Below are 22,380 nucleotides of genomic sequence, written 5' to 3'. Positions count from 1 at the left end.
ACTGAGGACTTTACACCTAGTTGGAGGTACAGTTGCAAGAAAAAGTATGTGAACCCTTTGGGATTTCTTGGATTTCTGCATAAATTGGTCATAAAATGATATGTTTTCATGTTTTTATTGAACAAAATATTTAAACATTCACAGTGCAGGGTGGAAAAAGTATGTGAACCTTTGGATTTAATAACTGGTTGACCCTCCTTTGGCAGCAGTAACCTCAACCAAACGTTTCCTGTAGTTGCAGGTCAGACCCGCACAACGGTCAGGAGAAATTTTGGACCATTCCTCTTTACAAAAGTGTTTCAGTTCAGCAGTATTCTTGGTATGTCTGGTGTGAATCAGTCTCTTGAGGTCATGCCACAGCATCTCAATCGGGTTGAGATCAGGACTCTGACTGGGCCACTCCAGAAGGCATATTTTTTTCTGCTGAAGCCATTCTGTTGTTGATTTACTTCTATGCTTTGGGTCGTTGTCCTGTTGCATCACCCATTCTCTGTTCAGTTGGCGGACAGATGGTCTTCAGTTTTCCTGCAAAATGTCTGGATAAACTTGGGAATTCATTTTTCCATCAATGACAGCAATCTGAGGCAACAAAGCAGCCCCAAACCATGATGGCCCCTCCACCATATTTCACAGCTGGGATGAGGTTTTGATGTTGGTGTGCTGTGCCTTTTGTTTTTTCCACACATAGCGTTGTGGGTTTCTTCCAAACAACTCAATTTTGGTTTTATCTGGCCACAGAATATTTTGCCAGTAGTGCTGTGGAACATCCAGGTGCTCTTTTGCAAACTTCAAACATGCAGCAATGTCTTTTTTTTGGACAGCAGTGGCTTCCTCCGTGGTGTCCTCCCATGAACTCCATTCTTGTTTAATGTTTTATCTACTGTAGATTTGTCAACACAAATGTTAGCATGTGCCGGAGACTTCTGTAAGTCTTTAGCTGACACTCTAGGATTCTTCTTCACCTCATTGAGCATTCTGCGCTGTGCTCTTGCAGTCATCTTTACAGGATGACCACGCCTAGGGAGAGTAGCAACAGTGTTGAACTTTCTCCATTTGTAGACAGTCTGTCTTACCGTGAACACATGAACATCAAGGCTTTTAGAGATACTTTTGTAACCCTTTCCAGCTTCATGTAAGTCAACAACTCTTGATTGTAGGTCTTCTGAGCGCTCTTTTGTGCCAGACATGGTTCACATCAGGCAATGCTTGAGAACAGCAAACTTAAAAGTGGTGTGTGTTTTTTATAGGGCAGGGCAGCTTTAACCGACACATCCAATCTCATCACGTTGATTGGACTCCAGGTTGGCTGACTCCTGGCTCCAATTAGCTCTTGAAGAAGTCATTAGCCTAGGGGTTCACATACTTTTTCCACCCTGCACTGTGAATGTTTACATGGTTTGTCCAATAAAAACATGAAAACATATCATTTTTTGTGCGGTATTAGTTTAAGCAGACTGTGTTTGTCTGTTGTTGTGACTTAGATGAAGATCAGAACACATTTGATGACCAATTTATTCAGAAATCCAAGAAATCCCAAAGGGTTCACATACTTTTTCTTGCAACTATAGGTGTAAGATTTAAGCCTATATTGAAACTATCTCTGCTGGTACAACACCTTAAATGCTAGCGAGGCTAGCGAGCAGTCTGGGGGCCACATGTGGCCCAGAACCAACCCCCAAGTGGCCCAGACTGTGGTCATGCCAGAGATGCAGAGGGCAACCTGTTTCGCAAGATTTCATAAATTCCCCCAGTATTTCAAACTATGAATGCAACACCCCACTTAGCCTGGCAACAGTCTACCTACAATGTACTGCGTTGTTTTGAAGCAAGGCTAGCGATGCAGACAGAAGTAGCCCCAAGGTAAGATGTGACCAAAATTATTATTTAAATTTTTTTTTTTTCATTCTATTGATTTTATTTTTATTCAAGTGAAAAAAAAACATTTCTACTACCTCAGGTTATGTTCAAATACAGCTCTGTTGTTGTTGTTGTTTTTTGCTGTGCTTTTGTCATGTTGCCAAATTTAAAAGGGAGACTATAAATAAAAAGGGCATTTTTTTCATCAAATTGGTCTGTATTGATTCAAATTTGACATTACCAGCTGTTTACTGTGCGCCAAACATGTCTGGCCTGGCTACATTTCTTGAGTTCAAAATATGGCCCAGTTGAATTTGTATTTGAATAGCCCCGGCGTAAACTCTTTCCTAAGTAAACACTTACTTGCATAGCCAGAGCAACGCATAGCAGGTGACAAGGAGTAATGCAAACATACTGTGGCCTGTTACTTTTAGCTGTGAGTAATTAAGAAATCTAACGCATTACACTTTTGGAGAGTAGCTAGTAATGAGTAATGGATTACTTTTTTCAATAATTGCCCCCCCCCGCCTCTCCTCTGAGTTCACCACCAAACTTCCATATGATTGAGCCGTCTCAAGCCACCTTACAAAGAAAAAGTACTATAAAGCATTTAAGGACAGGACATCAGAAAGAAACCTAAAGGGCCCTAACTGTTCTTTTGTATGTGTGCGTTATTTATTCCTCAGGTTGGTGGAAATAAAATGCGTTGGTCTCAGCTGTGGAGTCCAGCAGACCTGCAGGGCTTCAGCTTCAGGCCACTCAGCTCCCTCCATATCCTCCACTGCATAATCACCGATACATCCTCATGAGCCTCAGCACTTCCTGTGGCCACTGACCCATCAGACCTAATTTTCCGGTGGCAGGTTCCGACCCCGGGCGGTTTGTGCAGGGGATCGAGCCTGAACCCTCATTACTGCGATTTTGGAGTGACTGCGGAGTCCCCACTGAGGTCACAGCTTTGATGTACTTTGAACCTCGTGTGTGTCCAAAAATGGAGCCTCCAAAAGTACGCTGCTGCTTCATGAAAGTTCACACTGGTGAATGCCCAATGAGGAAAATTTTAAAGAAACAGGTCAAATATCAGTCTTGAATTTGCTTTTTTAAAGCTTTGGTGCTTTAAAATAGGTGTCTGAAATCCAAACATATTTTTTTAATGAGACAACAGAGGGTAAATCTCCAGACTGCTCACTCCCCAAACTGCAAAATGGCATTTTTTAATTGCAAAAGTAAATCTTCTTGCAATATTTATTTGATCTCTAAAGTGCTGCGACTTTATCTGAGACTAAACGAGTCAAGTAAACAGAAAAAACTCAGCAGACGTAATAGGTGTCACAGTGAATTCGCTATGCCTCTCAAAACAGTGATTTAGCTATGATTCATCCCCTCCTGTGTCCTTCAGTCTGATGACATCCTCTCTGAAATATGTCCTCTGTGATATGCAAAGACATTTAGATAATCTGGCAGTCAGCGGAAAGTTCAGGAGGAGAAACAATACATGCAGGCAGGTCACTGGGCACCACATGGGACTCCAGATGAGCTGGAAACAAGACGTGACACCTCACAGCCAAATTAGCAAACGTTATCATTTCATCTGCAGCTTTTCTGTCATTCCTTTGATTTTTATGTCTTTCTGAAGAGCTACTTTTTTCACTACTTTTTTCAATTATAGCCCATTTTTTCCATTTTCAACATATTTTTCCATTTTTTAACCCTTTCTCACCACCTTTTCTGGCCATTTTTGCTAAATGTTTTTGCAACTTTTAACCCATTTTTAAACATTTGTTGCCCTTTTAACCGCTTTTCATCATTTTCCACCCATTTTCATAACCAGTTTTTTTTCACTTTTAACCCTTTTTTATTACTTTATCTGGCCATTTTTGCAATTTTTTTGACACTTTTAACCCATATTTTCACATTTTTGCCTGTTTAACCCCTTTTAGACATTTTTCAGCACCTTTTAACTGCTTTATACCATTTTCCACCAATTTTTGTAACCCATTTTGTCCTGTTTTAACCTCTTTTCACCCCTTTTTGGCCAATTTTTACCACTTTTATTCATTATAGCCAACTTTGCAATTACTTCATTATTTTTCCCTTAGAGTTGTCTCAGTCTCTACTTTATTTTCTGGCATCCGGACATTTGTGCACATCATGGCTTAGCCAAGAAGTCTGATATTACCATCCTAATGGTTTAGTTTATCGTACACATCCACATTAACATCACCAATAAAAAGTAATTCTGTTTTAAGAAAAGGGGTTTACAGTTGGAGAAAGGCCATACTATATTAAAGAATAAATAAATACGTGAATTGTTTTGTGCTTTGATAAGAGGAGTTATTATTCAGGTTAATAATAGAAAATGATTATCATGGCTTCACTTTACAGTGGATCATCACTTTGCTGGCTGCCATGGGACCCCAAATTTGGCTGGGCCCAAGAAAGCTCTCCCCTTTATCCTCCCTTGAGCCAACCTTTACCTGTGAAATCCTGAATAAATGGGCACAAATTTCCACAGAAATACTCCAAAATCTAGTGGAAAACCTTCCAAGAAGTGGAGGCTGTTATAGCAGCAACTTGGGGGCCAACTCCATATTAAAGTACCTGTACTTGAATACAGTGTCATTTCAGTCCCTGTTGGTATAATTGTCAGGCAGTTGAATACTTTTGTCCATATGTATGTGTTCATATACACATATATACCATAAATTAAATGTACACACACACGTACTCAGCTAGCATGTTAGCTGCACATGTTAGCTTGAGCGTTGCTGGCATGAGGGCTGGAGGTGAATAAGGCTGACTAAACATAACTGAAGACATTACATAATGCCATAGTAAGAGGACATCATTAAGGCAAAGGAGCAGGAGCATCCCGAACTCCCTCCTAGTCTGCACTCTAGCCTCATCCCCACCAGCAAAGCATCATGGGAGGGCTGCCCTTCAGCTCCCTACATCTCATCACATGAGGTTCAACGTGTCTAGATGCCTCCCGCTGACATTCAATTAAAGCCTTTCATTTTCCCATCATTTGCTCTGCATCTGTGACTCTGTGGCTGCTCCTGCTGTCATTTGATAATTATCCAAACATCACTCCAATTAAAGGCAAATCTGTTTATGGGCCTCAACAGCCCATGACAGAAACACACCTGTGCTGCTCTTTAGGATGTAAGGATCACAGGCAATGATTACCTGTGAGTTTATATATAAAATATAAAAACCATGCCTGGCACATATAGAAGATGAACGGACCAGCTTTAATATTTTTTTCCACTGACTCTGCACAAGTCATTTCCCCCTTATCTCTTTAAGTTGTATATTTTTGCACAATTTTTGCCACTTTTAACCCATTTGTCACTTTTTATCCTTCTTGCCCCTTTAAACCCATTTTTGCTCCTTTGCCCATATTTAGCAACTTTTTTGCCCTTTTTAATACATGTTTAACGGTTTCATGCATTTTTGCCGCTATTCACCTATTTTTTCCACTTTTTGTCAATTTTTGTGGCTTTTTGCCATTTCTCGACCACGTTTTGCCACTTGTTTGTAACTTTAAACCCATTTGTGGTGCTTTTTACCCTTTTTTGCTGCCTTTTGCCACTGTTTAGCTACTTGTTTTGCCCCTTTGACCGCTTTTTGCCACTTTTTGTCCATTTTGTCACTTTGTTGCCACTTTTAACCCATTTTGCAACTTTTCACCCATTTTTTGCCTCTTTTCTCTACTTTTTTTCTGGCATCCTGACATTTGTGCACATCATGGCTTAGCCAAGAAGTCTGACATTACTTTCAGAACAGTTTAGTTTAGTTTAGTTTACCCGTGCACATCGTAAACATTACCAAAAAAAAGATCATTTTGCTTTACAAAAAGGGTTTACATTTTTTTAAATGACCACAGCATAAATAAATAAATAAAATTCATGATTTGTGGCTTTGATAAGAGTGTTTTTTATTTACATTAAAAATAAACTATGGTTATCACAGAGTAACTTTACAATGGATCAATGATTTGCTGACCCCCACAAACCCCCAGTTTGACTGGGCCCCAAAAAGCGCTCCCCTTTATCCCCCTTATCTGCAGCTTTTGTAAGTTATATTAGGTGTAAAAACCAATACTCTTCTGAAGCAATACTTATAAAGAGAAAATATCACCTAAACCTCTACCAAAAGGAGACTGTATAATGGAGAATTTAGAGCTTTAGGCTAAGGTAAAGTTTCTTTGAAAAATTACCTCAAAGATGACTTAATTGTGAAAGTAATTTCTAACAACATTCGCCCTCTGCTGCTTGAGGTACACACTAGTTTTATAACATTTTAACATAAATATCCAAGGGTCTGTCTCACTCTCCATCCATCTAGCAGATCGTCTCTTCTGTCTGCGTGTCCACATCCTCTCTAATGAACATTGTCACATGTCTGTTGTTTTATTACATAATACCGTTCTCTCTTGATGAATATTACAGCAGTGATTATCTGCCTGTCACCAGCTTTTCTTCACAAAGATCCATGATCAACATTGACAGCATGATTCTCATTAAACTTTAAGTGCGAAAGGTCATGCATTGGACCAGGGTTATTGATTTAGCTCAAAATGGATCAATGGCACAGAAAATACCAGGTAGGTATTCATAAATAATGGGACATCAACTACCCCAGTATTGACTGAGCTAAAAATAAACTGAAGTTTGTGATATAATACAGAGATTATGTGAGTTTAGATTTAATTGATGGTGATGATGAGCGTTTTACTTTCAATAATATGGAATTAAAAAGCAATTTATCAACAATATATGTGAAGTATATAGATTATTTGCCATAGTCCAGTTTGGGGATCTCAAAACTTTGAGACAATGTGGTTCTGCAGTCTTGGATCTCCAGCTGGCACTGGAGCGAATGCAAAGCTGTCGGGAGGAGGGTCAGCAGGTCCGAGGCCATGGTTCTCTACAGGAAAACTATGGATTGCTCCCTCTGGATAGGGAGAGAACAGGTTTTTTCATGAGTGACAGTAGAGATGCAAAGCATCAGTAATAGTTGTGCTGACCATTGGGAGGAGGAAGGAGCTGAGATGATAGGCAAAGATTTGGATTTACCTGTCACCCTACATTCATTGAAAGAATAAGGTTGCAGATACTGACTCCAAAGGGGGCTTGGCTTGGCCTCTGTGGTATGGTGAGGGCTCAGACACCTAGAAGGACCAGAGAATAGAGCTGCTGCTCCTTCACAGCGATAGGAGCCAGTTGAGGCATCTGATAAGGAAGCCTCCTGGTTGCATACCTGTTAAGGTCCAACTGGGAGGTGACCCCATGGTAGACCAGGATCTTGCTAGAGGAATTATATATCCCTTCTGGTCTTGATACCCAGGCGGAGTTGGAAAATGTCTGGGTCAGCTCATCCTTCTGCCAAAGTGACCTGACCCAGGATGAGCAGAAGACAATGGTAGATGAATGCAATCGACCAACTGTAGAAAAGGTAGCTCTAGGGGCAACATCATTATTCTTTTTTGTATTTCCTACATTAAACTTTTTGACACTTAGTTTTAAGCCATTGCTATTAAAATGCAATAATACTGTGGCCTAATTTGAATGAAAAATTACAGAAACTACATCTTACACATTACTTTTAGGTGAAAGAGATTGATTGGCCAGCTCTGCTGACAAATTGATAGTAGTCAATGATTGAAAGAGATAACTCGGCCCCCCTGAGTGGCACTTCTGTCGAACACTAATGACATACTTAACAGCTCCTTAGATTTCCAGCTGAGCTTCATGTCTGTTTGTTGTGGCGTCTCTCAGGTCTAAGATATGAGTTCAAACGTTTCTCAGACTTTACATGTAAGAGGGTTGTTAACACAGATTTTTTGTTTTTTATGTCTTTTATTTCGGTTGGCTTGAAGTCTCTTTTACTCTTTTTCCCCCTTCCTCTTATGGGGGGTGTCTAGCTTGTTATTAAACAGAACCAACTAAGACTGATACCTCTTATCACCTAGTAAATTGGGGTTGAGATCAGGGCTCTGTGCCAGCCAGTCAAGTTCTACCACACTTACACAGTCACGGTGAAATAGAAAAGGGCCTCCCCCAAACTGTTGCCACAAAGTTGGAAGCATAGCATTGTCCAAAATGTCTTGAAATGCTGAGGCATTAAGGTTGGCCTACACTGGAGATAAGAGGCCTAGCCCAAACCCTGAAAAACAGCCCCATACCATTATCCCTCCTCCACCAAACTTCACAGTTGGCACAACATAGTCAGGCAAGTAATGTTCTCGCAGGCAGATTCGCCCATCTGACTGCCAATCAGAAAAGTGTGATTTGTCATTCAACAGAGCATGTGTCCCCTCCTCCACAGTCCAATGTCAGTGTGCTTTACATCACTCCATACACCTGTGGTCTGATTTAAACACCTAAATTCAATAATTAACAGGTGTGGCCAAATACTTTTGTCCATATTGTGTACATTGGGCAAGACTAGCAACAGATTAATTTTCCTGCTTCAACCACAGGGGGTGCTAATCCAAAAAATGTGAAAATAGCCTCACAGGAGCTTTAAACACAGTATTATATTAAGGTTTTGATTGATGAGTCTTGATACAGATGTGCATTTCCTGAAACAGTTAATGAGGAACTGGCTTCATTAGGGCCTATCTTCATGGTCTTTGCTTGTTTTGTTCTGGCACCTTTCAGAGTGTGTTCTCATCAGTGTTTAGTGTTGTCTTCTGCTTTTCTGTGGAGTATCTTTGAGGCATTTTTAGTAGCATTTTGGGTTAAATATTTCCCTTATTCAAGGAAAAAAAATCCCCAAAAAACGGGAAAAGTGTTGCTGCATTTGCAGCTGGAGTAGACTTGGAAATCACACCCTTGAAAAGTCAAGTCCAATCGGTAAGTCCTCTGCCACTGGTGCTGAAAAGTTGATACTGTAAGTCCCGCCCTTTCAGTTTGATTGGTCAGTGAGCAAGAAGTAAAATGAACAAGCACAGCACTATAACAAAAGTGGAATTATTTTCAACTGAGAATGATGTCAATGCACAAAAAACAGCTGATGCAGAGATTATTTTTGCACTCAGGATGCTGACTGCTGAAAACGCTGGACTACATTGGTTTTGAATAGGAAATGACTGTAGCAGCTGTGGACACAGATCCTTAAGCACTGTTTCATATATTCATTGGTTATCAACACAGAGAGTTCACATAATAAACCATTTATGGGTCAGTTCTCAGGAAGTTCTGCTCTAGTACAGATAAGATTAGTGGTAACATATCAACTGAACAGGCTTTGGCTTTGTCTTTGATACCAGTCCTCTGATCAAATTGATAAGTAAACCCTTGCTGGGATCAGAGTGAAATTTGTCCTCATTTCAGTCTTTGTGCCGACCAGGCACGTACTTATTTTCTAAAAAGGCAGTCCTACTCTCAGATATTGCTTTTTTTTTACTTTTATTCTCTGCTAGGTCATGAAAGCTTTTATATTTGTTGTTCAGATCTCCCTTTACAGCGTGTTTCAGGTTTTTCCCAGTAAAAATGCAGGGCTAGGATTACCCTTGATATTTAGCTCTTTATAGCATATTAATCCTGATTCTGCATGTTGTGATTCAGGTACTTTAGTTTGGTTAGCACAAAAACTCTTATCCTCTGTACTTCATTAGACATTTTTATGGAGTCAAATATTCATTTTCTCATTATCCAGACTGATTAAAAATAGATGTTAACATAATTTCTTCAATGGAAAAATCTGAGAGAAAAGTGACAAGTTTATGAAATAATATGTTTCAAGAGAGGTTGTGTTTAATATGTTTGCATTTATATATCAAAAGAATATTGACGATTTTACACTGTTTCAAAAAGTGTATGAGCTTGCAGGTTATTACATATTTTATATTTCTCCATGCTGGATACATGGAAATATGTTTTGCATTTTCCATCTGTCAGTTTGTACAGTGCCTATAAAAAACAATTCACCCCCTTGGACATTTTACCTCTCTGTTGCTTTAATAAATCAATCATGGTCAATAGAATTTGGCTTTTTTGACAAAAAGAAAATTACAAAAAAAAAAAAAAAGTAAATGAAATGTCAAAGTGAAAACAGATTTCTACAAAGTAACGTCAATTTAAAAAAAAGAAGAAGAAGAATATGCAATGTAAAATAACATTTTTGTATAAATATTCACCCCCTTTACAGTGACTGACCTAATTCAAGAGAGGTCCACCCAATTGGTGCTAGTCTCCAGCACCAATTCTCCAGTGAAATTGGGATCACCCGAGTGCAGTGAATGTGTCTCAAGTGATTGTAGTGTAAAGATCCCTGTGTCCAGTCTCTGGTTAATCAGTATTCCTGGCTACCCTTAAAACATGAAGACAAAAGAACACTCCAAGAAACTCAAAGAAAAGGTTTTATGGGAAAGTGACAAAGAGAAAGACACTTAAAATGATAATAATATCAGTTACAGTTTGCCAAAATGCATGTGGGAGACTCCATGGTCAAGTGGAAAAAGTTGTTTGGTCTGATGAGACCAAAATTGTGCTTTTTGGCCATCAGACAAGACGCTATGTTTGGTGGACAAAAAACAGTGCACATCACCACAAACAAACTATCCCCAGCTGGCTCTGGAAGACTTTTAGAGGTAGAGGGTAAAATGAATGTGGCAAAACATAGGAAAATCCTGGAGAACAATCTCATTCAGTCTGCAAGAGAACTACAGCTTGGGAGATTTATTTTCAGCAAAACAATGACTCAGATCGTACCGTGAAAGCTGCACAGAAATGGTTTTAAAACGACAAGGTGAATGATCTGGAGCGGCTGAGGCAAAGCCCAGAACTCAATCCAATAGAGAGTTTGTGGCTGAACTTGAAAAGGGCTGTTTGGGGGGGGGGGGGTTGTCTAAAAGCCAAATTATATTGGCCATGATTGATTTATTAAATCGATAAAAGGGTAAAACATCCAACTGTAAGGTGACTCGACAACCCCTTTATAGCATTGTTACCCTAAGGTTAATATTAATGACTGACTTGCCAGGATGAGCTCATTGTTTCCAACAGAGTGATGTTTTTCTAACAGCATTGTACAGTCAGCTGTTTTAGTGTAGTGGTGTCTAGCACAGTCCTGACAAACATTTTTAGTGTATTCCAGTTGTTGCTAATTATACACACTGATCAATATCTCCTCTCACTATATAAAAAATCTGCTGTGCTTTTTTTTCCTTTTTCTCATATGAAATCCTATATTTCCACAATGACAGCAAAAAGCGTTTAAAAAAAATAAGAGGATGTCAATGGTCAGCATTAGCATGACAAGTGAATAACAGTACTGTTACTGTCAAACCAACCTTGATTTCCTCCATCTACAGAGGACACAAAAAACCCTTCAGACGTCATTTAAAATGACATCCTGAAAATCCTATTGTACATAAACATATTTACTTTGCATCTATATGACAGATTTTCTTTATTCCAATGCATACTTCTGTCCCACTATCAGACTCTCAGTTTCTATCTCTTTACTTTTTAAAGTCTTACATGCTCCGGTCAAATAGGAATACAAAAGTGAGTCACAAGTATATCTGATGGGAAAAATAGCTCAACTTAAGACAGAGAAGAATAAGCTGTACAAGTACAGTACAAGTACAAGTTTGAAAATTGCAGCAGGCCATATTGCGATTGAATCTAATTTGCGATTAATTGCCCAGCCCTAGGTGTCACTAAAGGTCAACTTCTTCCTCAGCAGAAGGGCTGGGAGTGAGACCCGTTTGGATTTTTGGCATCTATAGATACTGACTATAACTTATCTGTATATGTGGCAAAAATAGGCACTGATGTCTATCACTGTAAGCATTAGCATTGTTTTTTTAATATCTAGCATTGCTTTAAAATACAGACTTATTCATTTTTCCTGTTCATGCAGAATGTCATAAAGAAGGTGTGCTCCAAATCACATGCTTCCGCACTAAAGTTTGCATATTTTGAGTACATAAGTGCACAAAGTTCACAGTGAGAAGAATGAGAAAATGTAGTGTGCTGCTTGTATTGAGCTCAGAACTGATCAAGAATGCCATATTGGCTGTGTCCCTAACTTTCTAATTTTCTAAATGGTGACCGATAGTGTTGCCAACTTTCCGGTATTAGCCGGAAAATCCCATATTTTCTGGTAAATTTTTTTGTCCACAGTGGCAAGTATTTTTATTTTAGAATCATTTTTATTTGGAAATATACAAGCACAAAGTGACAACATGCTTACAATACACATTTCCAGTTTTCCTTTTTTAAATTGAACTAAGGAGAAAAAGGAGACACACACTAGACCTATCTAGCATGTATACCTATATTTTGTACTGGAGGAGGCTGATGTGGGCATAAATGAGATTTGCCTGGGTACCAATTATTTTCCCTTAAAACATGTTCTGTATAACATTTATATATGAATAAAACACACAGGTAAGAGTCTTAGGTTTTCTTACCTGAAAAATATTTTGTCAAAACATGCAAGTGTTAAGTTTTAATGTCACATAAAGTGCTTCAAAATGGGAACAAAATCAACATGTACACAAAGTCAGCGGGTGGGCAGCACTATTTCATGTTCCTGTTGTGGGTGAGTGTTTTTCAAAAGCTTTGAAAGGTGCTCATTATTTCAGGACAACAACAAAAGCAGGCAGCAGACCAAAGACACTCAGCTCCACTGTTAATCCTGGTTGACAGGTAGTCAGTGACAGATATGTCTGAGAAGACAGAAGCCTTCAATATAATGTGCTGAGGATTGTGTCATGTTGGATGAATTATTCATGGCAGATTTACAAGCGCCTACAGTAAATCTCATGGGGAAGATCTGCCTATAACTGTCAGCTGATGAATTCTTTAAGCACACCTACTGCTGCTCTTACCCTATGTGTTATTCATAAGTCACAGCTCGGCCAAGGTTCAAGCCACTTCACGATACTTCAAGTGTGGCTGCAGGCTTTGAATTGTTTCAACAGTGATGCTTAATTGATTTTAGAGATGCACATTTATAAGATTGTAAATCTGATAAAACCGTGCCACTTGTCGCTGAAAGAACGGAATATTTGATTCATCATGTTATCATCCTGGACTAGCTTGTAAATAAATAAATAAAAACACAAAGGTGCAGAGAGTGTGAACTAAACAATGCAAGACCCATAAAATAAATTAAACATGCGCTACATTATGGGAGCTCACTAACAAATGCAAACACATGTTAAAACATGCACAGTGGGTCTACTGCTTTTACACATTCAAACCCACTTAGCAAAAAAAGCCTAGCATGTCAGTCCTAGTGGTCCTTCATGGAAAAACAACACACTCCTCAACAAATGTATTACATCTGAGGAAAATTCCCCTAAATCATTTTTGAGATACTGTGCTCAAAAGCACATGATGAACATGAGGACTAGAGTCCTTGACCTTTTACCTGTGCCCCCCAAAATCTAATCAATTCATCTCCGAGTCAGGGTGGATATTTTTGGAAAGTTTGAAGAATCTCCCATAAAGTGTTGTGGAGTTACTGTGCTCACAAGTAAAGAAAGAACATAAGGCCCAATGACCTTCAACCTACAACCCCAAAAACTAACCAGGTCCCTCTCGAGTCAGAGTGGATATTCTAGCTAAGTTTGGAGAAAATTTTTCAAAGCGTTAATGAGATAGTGTTCTCACAAGAAAAGGATGAGCCAGTGACCCTGACTATTGGTCCATATTTCTGTCTATTGCCAGTTAATAAAATGTGAGGACCAGAATGGGATATTTCTGCAACAATGATTTAGAATTAAAATTATATTTTTAGTTCTCAAAATAACTGAATAAATAAAAAATGTGCTATTTTGCAGAGGATTAGAGCATGAAGGATGTCTGTAGGCCAAAAAGATGATGTGAAGAACATGTGAGGAAGACAGTAAGTGCTACATGTGTAGGTCAACATTAAAAGGTCATACAGTAAGGCCCAGCTGGGTTGAGGACAGCTGTAGGGAGACGGTCTGCTGAGAGACATGCAGTTCACTGAGCAGGGCTCACTCACGCACACACATGCAGACACACACAGTTGCTGCTACTACACATACAGCTCGCATCTTCAAAACATCCCTGTAGAATGAAAATGAAAACTCAAAGTTAGCTTTTATATAAAGGCGCTCCCACATATGCAGTCCAGGGCATGGCCAGAAATGCAAGGACACATTCACAGGCAGAAAAAGATCAACAAACAGGCAGTGGGAACACTAAACCCCTGGGCTGTTTATGAGTGCAGAACAAGGGCAGAGGTGAAAAGTCAGGGGTACCAGCCACATGTGATCTACATTACACCATAGGACAACAACTGGATCTGAAGGAGACCAGGACCTCACAGAGCTGAAATATACCCAAGTTAACGCTGTCAGGGAATCAGGAGCAGTGTCCTTTATATTCTAAGCTCTTTTTTTTGACTCCATGAAAATATGTCCACCAAAGAGAAGTCTAGTGTTACATTATCTGTGTTGCAACATCGCCATCTTGTGGATGCTTTTAAGCAGTACTTAACAGGGCTTACTGACTTTTAACAAATGCAAAGTGAATGATTTCCTTCTCACATAAACTGTAAGATGAAACATTCACGGCTTTATGGAGGTAGCCATGTCAAGGGCCAGACAGTTTATTATCAGAGGCATATAAAAGTAAGGAAGTGTGTGTAGAAGTAGTAGTCGACACAAATTAATTTGACTTCAATTTAGATCTTCACAGGGGAAAAAAAATCGTAAAAAACATAACCTGTCTGACAAAGTGAAGCAAGCTCAAAGATCTCAAAAAGCAGGACATGCCATGATCCAAAGAAATTCAGGAACAGATGAGAAACAAAGTCATCGATATCCATCAGTCTGGAAAGGATTTGACAGTCATTCTTATTCTTTGGGACACCAGCCAACCATGGTGAGAGCTATGACCCACAAAAGGAGAAAACTTGGAGCAATGATGAACCTTCCCAGGAGTGGCCGGCTGACCATTCTACTCCAAAAGCACATCAACAACTCATCCAGGAGGTCTCAAAAGAACCAAGAACAACATCTAAAGACCTGGAGGCCTCATCTGGCTTGAGAATAAGAAAGAAACTGGGCAAAAATGGCATCCATGGGAGAATTCCAAGGCCAAAACCACTGATCCTCAAGACTTTTGGGAAAAAAAAGTTGTGGACTCACAAGACAAATTTGAACTTTATGGAAGGTGTACATCTTGTTATATCTTATGTAAATCTAACACGGCATTTGATATAGAGATCATACCAACAATCAGTCATGGTGGTGGTAGTGTGAAGGTCTGGGTGTGCTTTGCTGCTTCAAGACCTGAATGACTTGCCATAACCATGAATTCAGCTCTGTACTAGAAAATTCTGGAGAATGTCCGGCCAAGAGTTGACTTCTAGCTCAAGCACACTTGGGTTATGTAGCAGGAAAATTATCCACAACACACCAGCAGATCCAACTCTAAATGGCATTAAAAAAAAAAAAAAGAAGGTGTTTGAGTGACCTAGTCAAAGTCTGTACTTAGATCTGATTGAGATACTGGGCCTTGACCTTAAACAGGCTGTTCATAACCAAAAACCCTCCAATACGGCTGAATTAAAACAATTCTGCAAAGACAAGTGATGTGAAAGACTCGTTGCCAGTGCTTGCTTCCAGTTGTTGCTGCCAAGGGTGGAACAACCAGGTATTAGGTTTAGGGGGTAATCACTTTTTCACATAGGGCCAAATCAGTTTGGATAGCCTTCCTCCCTTAATAAATGAAATCATCTTTAAGAAACAGCATTTGTAATACCTTGGGTTATCTTTGTCTAATAATAAAATTTGTTTTAAAATCTGAAACATTCAAGTGCGACAAATATGCAAAAAATAAGATGGGGGGGGGCAATTCTTTTACACAGCACTATCACTTCATTCTTTGTTTCACATCCATGTAACATCAATTTTGTGATACTGACAGGAAAGGAAGCTGACAGCATAAATATTTATGCCTGTTGTTGCTGAGTGTCATCCAGTGAATAATGACTTTTTCAGTTCTCTGTTCTCCTGTGGTTTATGATGACAACTTGACATTTAGCTAGAGATAAAATGAATGGTGGAAAATGTAAAAGAGGAAGCCCAAACTAAGAGTCAGTGTGGTAAAACTAAACTGGTATCATAAGCAATTTATATTAATAGTGTTTGAGACTATTGTGGGGGTTGAGGCCAATAGTAGACTGTAAGTTGATCAATAGCTTGTTCAACCTTCACAAATTTCAAGAAATACAGAAATCTCCAAATAGAATAAACTCCTGCTGGCGTCATAAAGGGTACTGAAGACACAGAGGCAAGGCCGCTCATAAGGGGGGAGAAAGGGCAGAGCTCTCTGGGGCCCAGCCAAACTGGGGGCCAGCAAAATTCTGGTCCATTTTAAAGTTAAGCTGTGATAATATTTTATTTCTAACCTGAAGAAATTATAACATAATTTCATAACATAATTTTTATTGGTAATGTTAACGGTGTGAATTAGCACACTGAACTAAACCCTTAGAAAAGTAATATCAGACTTCACAACTAGGCCGTACGCACAAATATCAGGATGCCAGAAAAGAAAGCAGAAAAAAACAGAGACAAATTTAATGGAAAAGAATTTAATAATTGTGAAAGAGGCAAAAATGGACAAAAAGCTGAAAAAATGGGTTAGAAGTGGCATAAAAGTAGCTTAAATGGGTTGAGAGTAGCTAAAAGAAGTGGCAAATAAGAGTAAAGGTGGCGAAAATTGTAACAATGAGAAGAAAAAAGCAGCAAGGGGTTAAAAGTGGCAAAAATGAATGACACGCATCAAAAATTGGTAAAAAAAAAAAAAGTGGCAGTAAGTGGTAGAAGTGAGCAAACAACAGCATCAAAGGGTTTAAAATGGCAAAAAAAAAGTGGGGGAAATGGGTGAAAAGCAGCACAAAGTGGCAAAAAGTGGTAAAATTTGCAGAAAACTGCAACAATAAGGTTATGAGGGCAAAAAAAATGGCAAAATATGGCAAGAAATGTAAAAGTTGCAAATCTATAGAGAATCAGTGGAAAGCAGCAAAAAAGGCATAAAGCCAAAAACTGAGAAAAATAGGCAAAGGAAGTTGAAAAAAATGACATCAAGTGGAAAAACAATAGGAAAGTGAGAAAAAGGTTGGTAAAAATGGGAAAAAATTATACAAGTACCAAATTGAAGTGGCAAACATGGCTCTAAGTGGTAAACAGTGGCAGGAATGGGCAAAATATGCCAAAAATGGGATAGAAGTGCCAGATAGAAATGGCACAAAAAATGGGCATCAGGTCACAAAACAGTGGAAAATGAGCAAAGAGTGACAAAAATTGGTTAGAAGTGACAAATATTAATAGCTGAAGTGGGCAAAAAGCTTGGTGAAAACGTGCTTAAAGGTAGCATGAATTTATTCCAATATCAGAACCCAATAACAGTTAGACACACTTTTAAGCTCTAACATTTGCGACTGTTAGCCAGGACGCTAGCACGCTGCTATAGCTCCATTATGTATTTCCATCATTATATAGATGTAGAGGGCCCATTGTCTTCAGGGGCCCAGCCAATACTTTGTGCAGGCCCACACACAGGCCTTTACAGCTATAGTAGGAGGATTTATGCTGTTTCTGTGTCAAGTGGCTGAAGAAAATGGTTAACCTTCACAATACGCGTGCAAAGCAAACAGTAGCTAGCGCGTAAACATTAAAAACAGGCGTACCCAGTTTACCTGGGGTCTCCACTAGTTTGCCTAGCAACTCTTGGGTCACCGAGTAGAGGTACGCAACCGGTTGACCTCTACTTAACACTCAACTGAAAATCTTCATATTTTGAGTTTTGTGTTGGTGCTTACAGATGCTGGAGAAGATTTGTCATGATGTCTTGTGAAATTTCCTCCATCGCAGGCTTAACTGTCAACACCTTCGCCATCCCTGTCGATACTAAACCGATAAGTAGCACCAGGTGTGTGCACAGCAGGGTTAAATATTTAATTATGTAAATAAAACACTCGTAATAGTAGCTTAGATATATTTTGAACTGTTTCTTTTTTTAATTAGGAGTCTAACACTCATTAATGAAGAAGAACTGGCGGTTTTATGCTGTCTTTCGGCAGGCGCACCACTCAGGGTGAGCACAAGATGGCGGCAGCCACCACTCTTGGTGTGTAAATGTTAGTCGAAGTTTCTCAACAGTAGTTTGACGTTTAGCTTATCCTTTGCTTAATGTGAGATAACAGGCAATTCTGTGCCACTTATGAACACAAATATCTGAAAATAGTATGGCCTTTCTCTATTTTAGCTTTAAGTCCTGATATGTCTCGCTTAAACTGAGTTGGATGAGTTTAACTACTGGGCAGCGCAGTAAAATGACACAAAATAACCGTCTGTTAATTAATGCCTCCTGTCATGTTTTCAGGAGGCTCACTGTTTAATCAATCAGTGCCTCGTAGACTCGGACACGTCAAGAATCAAGGCGGCGCTACAATGGAGCAGAGGGTCATACCCTACCCACAGCATATATTGCTCACCGGGGACGGTCTGTCTGCAGCTCAGTCTCTCCAGAGAAACACTGGCAGGAGCTTTCAGCGCTGAGCAAGTATGGACGTAACCAAAGGAGAGGACCGCTCTGCTGAGCAGGCTGCGTCTTTATTTGGGGCCTCAGATGTGGAGAGCCAGAGGAGAAACAATGAACGAGGACAGAAGAGGAGTAACTGGAAAATCATAACTGGGGTATGTATGTTCAATAAATAGTTCCTGCCTGTGTACCTCTGTGCCTCACCAACTTCTTAAGTCTAATGTTAACACTTCAAACAACGTGTTAAGGTCACATGAGGCTGTTTTTCCCCCTCACACTCTTAAAATCAAATATGAGGAAAGGTGCTGGTTTGACCTGAAAAATAAAAACACTTTTAAATTAGTGTCCCTTTTTAGTAAGGATAAATTTGGACTTCCTGTGGCTTGACTATTCTGTCACTTTAAGTACAGTAAAGGTGCTGCATTGTGGTATTCATTAGACTTTTACAGCAACATAAAATTCCTCCTTTTCTCCCATATTCATAACACTCCTGCTCACTTCAGCACCACAAAAAATGTGTCAGTGAACTTGAGTGTGCCCATAAATTTAAAATAAGACTTTTATTGTGACTTGTAAAGATTGAACTGCTTAACAACATCAATTATAAATGTCATTTTTCATTTTCAAGCAAGAAATGTGAAATATTGCAATAATTTCTGGTCATAGCATCTAAAATTAGATAATTTGCTGCTTGGTGATGCTCCAGATATCTTTTGGCTTTGGACTTACATGTGGTCAAGCAAAGAGAGTAAAAATGTCACCTTGGTTTTAAGTTTCTGACAGTAAGCATTTTATTTTGACATTTTATAGATGGCAAAAAAGAAACAGCAGATTACTTTATGACAGTGTCTGATTTAATCAAAAGATAAGTGATCACTCACCACAGGACTAAAACCACAGCCTTAGATTTTAGTTTCTACACAGCTTACAGTGTAGTTAATCCACAGCTGTCCAACAGCTGAGATGCTCAGTGCTGCCAGTGTGAAAGTGGAAACAAAATGTTTACACTTGAGTGCAAAAAGACAGAGGCCAGGAGTGTCTCCGCAGGTGGAAAAGATGAGCCACAGCCGCAGTGTGAAGCCAACTGGACTCTTTCAAACCACAGTGCTGATTGTCATCCAAAATAGCAGAAAGTCTCAGCTAAGAGTCTGGTGTAGCCACAAAGTTAGAGCCTACTACAGCAGCTGTGCTTAGCAAGAGATCATTTTTCAGATATTTATTCAGGAAGTTTAATGGGTTTAAGAGGCGCAGGCAGGGGACAGATTGGTTTAGTCTAAGCAGAGAAAACAACCAAACATGGGTGGACTAATATCCTAGAGCAGTGGTTATCAACCGGTGGGTCAGTAAGCAAAAGTGGGACACAGAACTGTTTTAAGTGGGTCATGAATGTTTTCCTCTTGAATAGTTGCTAAAATTCTTTGAAGTACTAGATATACATTCATACAGTTTATTCTTACTGTGATGGTGGATAAATGTCCATTTTCTCTCAGTATTTCAAGTCATTTATCTTATTTTCTTCAGGTAACAAAGTTGGTTTTCCCATGATAATGAGGTAATTCCTCAAGCTCTCTGGAAAATTGCCAAAAATGTTCATGTTATCTCAGGTAAATGGTGTAATGTGTGTATTTGTTGCTTCTCTTATGTCATTTAAATTATTTGTCCCATTTACGATGAAGAATAAATACAGTTGGTTTAAAATTTTCTGACATTTGAGTCCCAGATTGTCTTTGAGGAAACTGGGGTTGGTCCTGAAGCTACACCAGTCCAGAACCACTGTCCTGGAGCTCAAGGTGTTGTTCTTGAATAGTTTGTCTCACATTTACTCAACTTAAAGCCACAAATTTCCTCTTTCAGAAAAATGAGTGGGATATTGGCACCTTCCACCAGCCAAATACAGGTATTTTTTAACAATATCAGCTGAAGTTGCTTAACCTACTAGCCGCTAGGACAGGTAAATAAAAGTAACAATGACTTTGTGACGTTAAACAGTAATATACGTCTTTATGTACAATATATTTAAGTCCTGACCTCCTCCTCCTCCTGCAGCTGTGTGCTGGAATCATTTGACTCAATATCATAGAAGTAGTGCTAATGCTAGTATTGTGAAAGGTGTCGTTAAACCAGTTTTTTCATGATCTTAAGTTCAAGATACTCAAACAAGACCTTTTGTGCACAAAATATTTAATTTTCGCAGGTCTGACACTCATTTTGCAAGATAATGCCATAGAAACATTGAATTTCATTGAATAGCCTTTAACTTTGACTAGTATAGGCCTGTTATATTTTGTATCGATGATGAAAATAAAGTGGCCGGTAAAAAAAAGTGTGTGGCTAGTATATTTTTAAATGGGCCAGCCATTTCATCACAACTTTTTATAAGCTTTAAATCAGTGACCATCTCAAGCTCCTGCGAGGAGCTTTTAAAGGGATACTTCAACATATTGGCAAATTCGCCCATTGCTATAATTCCTATAGTCTTAGTAATAAGTTCGTTTCCTTTAGTTGTCAGTGCAAACTGTTTCTAGATCTGGGGGGACCGTTAAACCAGCTGCATCGCGAATGCTATTTTAGCAGACGGAATTTTTGCTTTTCCTCATCAAACTCATCAAATACACAATCCAACAACTCCAAAATGCTCTCGTGGACAAGTTGTGACCTGTACATTCACCACGCGATTAAATAACCATGGAACATTACGAGACGGAGATGTTTTAAAGTTAAATGCAAAGCCAGAGCTACACTCCAGATATGGCTGCTGGACTGTGTCACTCCGCCCAGTGGTTCACTCAAGAAATAGTTCCAAGTATTTGCTTCATGTGTCGTAATGTTACATAATTATATGTTCTTATTTCATAGTGTGGTGAATGTGCAGGTTACAACTTGTCTACGAGAGCATTTTGGAGTTGTTGGATTGTGTATTTGATGAGTTTGATGAGGGAAAGCAAAAATTCTGTCTGCTAAAATAGTGTTCGCGGTGCAGCTGGTTTAGCCGGTTTAACGGTCCCCCCAGATCTAGAAACAGCTTGCACCGACAACTAAAGGAAACAAACTTATTACTAAGACTATAGGAATTATGGCAATGGGCGAATTTGCCAAAATGTTGAAGTATCCCTTTAAGGGTGCTGCGGTTTTGGCGACCCCCATGTTGTCAAATAAGGATGATTAATCTTTTGCTGATTTTACCTTGCACGTCATTTAAGCAATGACTCAGGAGGTACTATCAGTGGTCTCACAAATGGAAGGTTCCAATCCCCAGCTCCATCACTCACATGTCGATGTGTCTTTGGTCAAGATACTTAACCCCAAGCTATACAAGCTCACTTCCGATTACCATTTTGCCATACACAGTGCTGTGCCAAAGCTCCAAACACAATGCAGACAGAAATCTCATCCCGCTTTAATTTGAATGTCTGACATGCAACTCATAGTGAAATAATAGCATGGATGAATCTTAAAAGGCTGTTAATGTTCTCTTCTGACACCTCACAGCAGCAGTGACAGGCATATAAAATTACTAATCAGTCTTGGTGGTCTTCTACGCTGTAGTTAAGATGATACTAGTAATCTTTATGGTCTCTTCTATTGAAAAAAAAAAAAACTCACAAGAGCGTTAAATTTTTCAGGTCTATTTGCATGCAGAGAATGTTTCCCATAGTACATACTTCAAGGTCATGTGGAGAATCATGCCTATTGCAAAGTTTTTGTGACGATAATTAAGGTTTAATCAGAACCATATGAAGTTTAGTGTATATTCAAACACTAGCTGAAAGCCTTGAGGGACATATCCTGTTAATCTTAGAGTTACTGATGTGTGATATTTGGTTTATACTTCTGTTTTGGATTCAAATGAGATGCAAATCAGTCTCCATGACATCCTGCACACACAGCTGTCACATACTGCCTTATCTATCTTATGACTTGCAGGGGCTTCTGCTGTAACATATGAGTAGTTGTTTACTTCAGGCAGCGAAAC

At 39.2% G+C, this 22,380-nt stretch overlaps 1 protein-coding gene across 3 annotated transcripts in view; it reads left to right on the top strand.

Annotated features, from left to right (window-relative positions):
• The first annotated feature begins 18,074 nt into the window (after nucleotides 1-18,074).
• The window catches only part of enpp1 (ectonucleotide pyrophosphatase/phosphodiesterase 1), a 50,258-nt gene continuing 45,952 nt past the window's right edge, over nucleotides 18,075-22,380 (top strand). For all 3 annotated transcript variants that reach the window (XR_005992844.1, XM_041805245.1, XM_041805244.1), the window contains exon 1: nucleotides 18,075-18,562. Coding sequence is in view for 2 of the 3 variants with exons in the window: in XM_041805245.1 (XP_041661179.1) it covers nucleotides 18,431-18,562 (132 nt within the window). In the remaining variant the exon portion in view is untranslated. The remainder of the gene's footprint in view (nucleotides 18,563-22,380) is intronic.

Source organism: Cheilinus undulatus, linkage group 14 (genome assembly GCF_018320785.1).
Source record: "Cheilinus undulatus linkage group 14, ASM1832078v1, whole genome shotgun sequence".
Taxonomy (NCBI): domain Eukaryota; kingdom Metazoa; phylum Chordata; class Actinopteri; order Labriformes; family Labridae; genus Cheilinus; species Cheilinus undulatus.
Note: the sequence above shows the minus strand (reverse complement) of the source record. Positions and strands in the feature narration are given on the sequence as shown.